Source organism: Populus euphratica, unplaced genomic scaffold (assembly GCF_000495115.2).
Source record: "Populus euphratica unplaced genomic scaffold, PopEup_1.0 scaffold27.1, whole genome shotgun sequence".
Classification (NCBI taxonomy): Eukaryota; Viridiplantae; Streptophyta; class Magnoliopsida; order Malpighiales; family Salicaceae; genus Populus; species Populus euphratica.
The window spans coordinates 637,884-643,194 of record NW_011499899.1 but is presented as its reverse complement, the minus strand read 5'-3'; the positions used below and the strand labels follow the sequence as shown (position 1 = coordinate 643,194).

The 5,311-nt window shown below is 33.4% G+C and overlaps 1 protein-coding gene across 1 annotated transcript; it reads left to right on the top strand.

The window, feature by feature from the left end:
• Nucleotides 1–1,753: 1,753 nt before the first annotated feature.
• Nucleotides 1,754–3,652, top strand: LOC105132502 (GATA transcription factor 5-like). The gene is made up of 2 exons (XM_011036051.1): nt 1,754–2,294; nt 2,712–3,652. The coding sequence occupies exons 1-2, from the start codon at nt 2,133–2,135 to the stop codon at nt 3,444–3,446; spliced, it is 897 nt and encodes a 298-aa protein (XP_011034353.1). The 5' UTR covers nt 1,754–2,132; the 3' UTR covers nt 3,447–3,652.
• Nucleotides 3,653–5,311: the final 1,659 nt, after the last annotated feature.

Here is a 5,311-nt window from a genome sequence, read left to right as displayed (position 1 = left end):
ATTAGCCCAGGGAATGAAAAACATAAAAAAAAAATTATGAAACCAAATCTCTACTATAATAAAAAATCAAGGGATAAAATTAAAAAAAAAACAATAAAAAAATCAAAGGAATGAGATTAAAAAATTGCAACACAAATTAAATTAAATTAAATATTGAGGGATAAAATTAAATAATAATAATAATAATAATAATAATAAAGGATTGAGGATAAAATAAAAACAACCAAAATAATGAGGATCAAATTAAAAAAATAAATTGAATAAAAAAATATGGGATTCAATTGAAAAAAATGATTCAAAACAAAACAATTAATAATTAAGAAAATAAGGACCAAAAAAGGAGATAAAATAGATTTAAAAGATCAAATTAGAAAAAAAATTGATGATAAAAGATTGATGATAAAATAAAATAAAATCAAACCATTAAGGATCAAATTATAAAAAAATAAATTGAATCAAATATGAGGGATATAATTAAAAAAATAATTTAAAACAAAACAATTATCAATCTAAAAACCAAAATGGAAGATAAAATAGACTCAAAGGATAAAACTAAAGTTTGGCAAAAAAAAAAAAAATGGAAGGAGAAGAAAAAAATAAATCGAAAACCAATTATAACTCCACCATTAACATGCATCGAATCATTATAAAGAAAATGATTAGATCTTTCTAAAGTCATCATGAAAGTTAGGATATGACTATCCTAATACGTCTTAAGTGTTTATTAAATGATGTATATAAAGATAACACGTCTCTATGTAGATTTAATATATATAATAGTTTTTAATTTTAATAATATTAAATTTATATTAAAATACAAAAAAAAACCTCTAACTCATCGTAAATATAACAAAAAAAAAATTTTATACGAGAATACAAAAATAAACTTAAAGTAAAGCTAAAAAAATATGGTGGAAAGGGCAATCAAGTTTTTTACTGTGCACAGAAAAAAAAGAGTCTAGAAAGCCCTTGGAATGGGTACATTAAAACTATGCTTTCAAGGGTAATTCAGTCATTGTGCTATATAAACAAACAGACCAAAATACCCCTAATAAATCTAACAAAGACTATTTTGTCATGTGAAAAATACACTCTATTCTTAATCAAAATTTTAAAAATAAAAGAATGAACATCAAACGATAAAACCGTGCATGTTGCTGCTATGAAAAGGCCTCACGCTATATATATTTTTATAAAGTAGTCTACTTCTTGACAACTGGCAGAGGAACTATAGATTCACCTGGTCAGTCTGGTTTGAGAAAATTTACCTTTTTATTTATTAGAGAATCTAGCGGTGCTAAATGCCATTGCCAACAGTCCTTGTCTATTTTTTTATTTTTTATTTTATTTTTGGTGTGTTTGCCAGTCTTTACTCTGCTTATCTTTTCGCACAGAGACAGAGAGAGCGAGAGAGATTCAGGATTTTAGCAGGGCAGGCCTGCACTTCTTCAGGATAACTTCCCCCAAGCTGCAGTCCTTCACCATCTTTAAGATTTAAGAATTCATTATCCCTCCCAAAAAACATCATAACCCTTCCTTTTGAACAAGCATCTATGTGTGTGTGTGTGTTCCAAAAATAAAATAAAGCAAGATTCAAATTGGTCTTTATTTTGGAATACATGAACTAACTTGGGAAATGAAAACTAATTAACAATCTTAAATTTACTTAAGGTAAACAACTAATTTGTGAATAAACTAAAAGTAACCATTTTGAAAATACCACTCTTGTTTTTCAGAATGAACACAAATGGCATTATTTTAAATAATGGAAAAGAAAAATGAAGTTACACTGTACATAACATGAGCCTGTGGGTTCCAGGCTTTCCTGCAAGCAGTGCATTTCCATAGACTTTTAAGTTTGAATGGAGAGGGGGAGAAGTGGGCTTAGGTTTTGTTGATGGATTAGTAACTTTGATTGTATATTTAGCTTTATCTGCCGACAGAAAACTCAGGCCATAAAGGGTTACTTTCACTGAGACAGCTTAGCAACACGGTAGTACTCCACTCTTTCTTTCCTTCCTTCCTTTGCTTTCTTTAATTTCTTTCACTTTCTCATACTTTCCCTCACTCCCTCTCCCTCTCATTTCTCTTGGAGGGTTATTTTTAGTTTCAAACATTCCCCTTTCTTGGCCATGGATTTTTGCCGGAATGTGACAGTTTCCACTGAGTATCACCAGCAAGAGAAGGTCGTTGCTTCCCCTCCTCCTTGCTCTAAACTTGGTGCTGCTGCTGCTGCTTCTGCCTTGACAGCTACTACTAGTCCTCTTGATGACCCTTTCTCTGCTCAAAACACGGTTGGTTTTTTTCTATTTGTTTCTTTCACGTGTTTTTTTATGCATAGTTTTTGTACTTGCTGAGCTATTAGTCTCAGCTCTTCATGGCTTCACATAGGGTATTTTAGTGCTGCGATATTTTTGTTTTTGGGTATTTTGTTTCTTTCTTCGTACGTTTTGTGTTCAGTTCTTTCTTCCGCTGCTTGTCTTTCTTGTTATGCTTTTGGTTTCTGCTTCTTGCGCTAGATTTTGTATAGATAATCTTTTAACTAGTTTATGTGCTCAAGAAACTTGGAAAGTAACAGTTTTTGCTGCTGGGTTTTATCTGTTTCTGTGTTATACTGCTGTTTTCAAAATAATATTTGCTTAATTATATTACATAAACCCAGCTCGTAGTGGCCAATATTCTTACTTTGGTGAATTGAAAAACAAATGTAGGAAGTTGATTTTAGCTCGGAATGGCTGTCAGTATTTGTAGAGGACTGCTTGTCCAGCACAGGAAACTGCCTCCCAGCACCCACAGTTGAAGCTCAAAAGCCAAATACAGAAGAAAATCCCCCAAAAAACTGGCAACGGAAACCCCAAGACCAAGAAGACCCATCTTCCTTAAAGAAACTTGTAATCCCAGGAAAGTCAAGAAGCAAGAGGAGAAGGCTTCTTGGTGACAAGACCAGAAACCCATTAACTAGCTGGTGTTATACCAACCAAGCCTTTAATAATTTGACCAGCTCAGACCCTCCTTTGCTTCAGCAAACATATTGGCTAGCTGACAGTGAACTCATTATGCCCATAAAAGAGGACAGCAACAACACAGGCATGGATAATGAAGTGCAAGAAGAATCAGGAGTGGCAGTGCACGACGAGGACCGAGGAAAGGTAGTAGCTGCTGTAGTAGGGAGTAATGGTAGCAAGGACAGTTTAGGCGTTTTGGAAAGCAACAATGGACAGCAGCAACCAAGGAGGTGCACCCATTGCCTAGCACAAAGGACCCCACAATGGAGGGCAGGACCACTGGGTCCAAAAACACTTTGCAATGCATGTGGAGTGAGATACAAATCAGGCAGGCTGTTGCCAGAGTATAGGCCAGCAAAGAGTCCTACTTTTGTGAGCTATTTACACTCGAATTCTCACAAGAAGGTAATGGAGATGAGAATGGCTGGCTTTAATACCTAGTTACCAGTAGTAGCAGTAACTCCGAAATTCCATTTTCCAATGTATACTAGAAAAGTATAGTCTCATAGATGCTGAATCAAATTATTAGCTAGTAATGCAGTGAATTCCTTTTTTGTTGAGAATTATTTATCTACACAAGTGGTATGGGATTCCCTTGCAATCTGCTCTGCAGGGTGCTTTCTACGACCCTTTTTTCTGTTTCAAAACTTGGTTTTTCTTTTTTTCTTTAAATGCTCTACCATTCTGTTTACTCGGCAAAATCCTCTCTTCCTTCTGATTGCAACTCGATGATCTTGAATTTCTCTGCAAAATAAGAGGGCTACTGATAAAAGCAGACCACTTGGTAATAGCTTCAAGCCCCTCATAATACTTCTAGCCGAAGAGAGAGGGCAATTCTTTACCAGAAAAAATAAAAATAAAAATGGCGAAGAGTGCATGATCCAAGTGTCCATGGTCTATACAAGGTTTAGAAAAGAATCTGGCATTATATAATTTTTTGTATTACATGAAGTTTGGTGCTATCTCAAAGGAGATAAGATGATTGATTTGAGCATGCACGTGACCTTTCATTATCCATTTGAATCAAGTAGTTTTTGTTCTAATGAAAATGGGAAACAGTTTGAAAGAGATTCCTGTCCCTTTTCTGCTTCAGTGAACCCATTTGATCCTTTTTGACTGTCTCTACGTTCCCCTCCCATGTTCCCCGCCATATACCCTCCACTCTTTAATCTTCTTCATCTTCTTTTTTTTTTTAGTGTAAATATTTGGATGAGTTTGTACACACTTTAATTAATTCTATAAATTTTAAAATTAATAATTATATAAACCTTTAATAATAACCTTAAATTTATAATACTCAAATTAATATAATACTCAAATTAATAACTTTTTCTAGGTAATTAAGACTCCTCCTAATTAATATTAGAAAGGAGAAACCCTAATGGGTGAGCTGAGACCATGTATTCTCAAAACCGAGTTAGGATTGATGTTTTTTTTTTTTTTTTACCTCTTATATATTGATTTATTTTTCCCAAATGATAGGTTCTTGATCCATGATCAGGACCATTATAACAACTAGATAAATTATTGTTAATTTAGAAAATAGATTAGAGAGAGAGGGAGGGTGTTAGGGGGGGCATTAAAACATACAGGCTAGAGAAATGTCATGCTCAAACATGACATATCGTGCAAGAACAAGTAATGTACTCGGTCCTTGGCCATGGAGATTGAACAATTGCCAATAAAATTGTATTAAGAATTTTATTTGTGTTTTTATTTTTTGAAACGGAGAGATGGCCTTGTCCTATTGGATAGAGACGAGGAACTTTGGGAATAATTATTGTTATTACTACTCCATATAACAATAAAATATTCACTTGCCCGAACACCCATGTTAATCTAAAAAAAAAAAGTCCATTTCCTCGAAGCCATTATTCATACGCGCGCGCATTTAATTGTGGAGTGGACTTCCGGCAAAACTTTGGGACACCTTTAAAGTTTATATGAAATTTTATTTTGGGTTTATATGAAATTTTATTTTGGTTTTTATATTTTATATTTTTTTATATTTTTTAGTTTTTAAAATTTTAATTTTAATCTAGATTTTTTTTAGTTAATTGTTTGAAAAAGAACATGGTTGTCAAAATCGTGATTCAACTCGTAAAATCGTACGTTTTTACGAGTTGATGTAGGCTTTACGTGTTAAATCGCTTGTAAAACTCGGAAATGGGTAAAATCGGATCAAAATCAGGTAAAATCGTTAAAATCGGGTGAAATCACGTAAAATCGCGATTTCACCACCGATTTAGCGATTTTACTCGCAAGAAAAAATAGCCATGTATCTGCCACGTGTTGACCGCCTATTT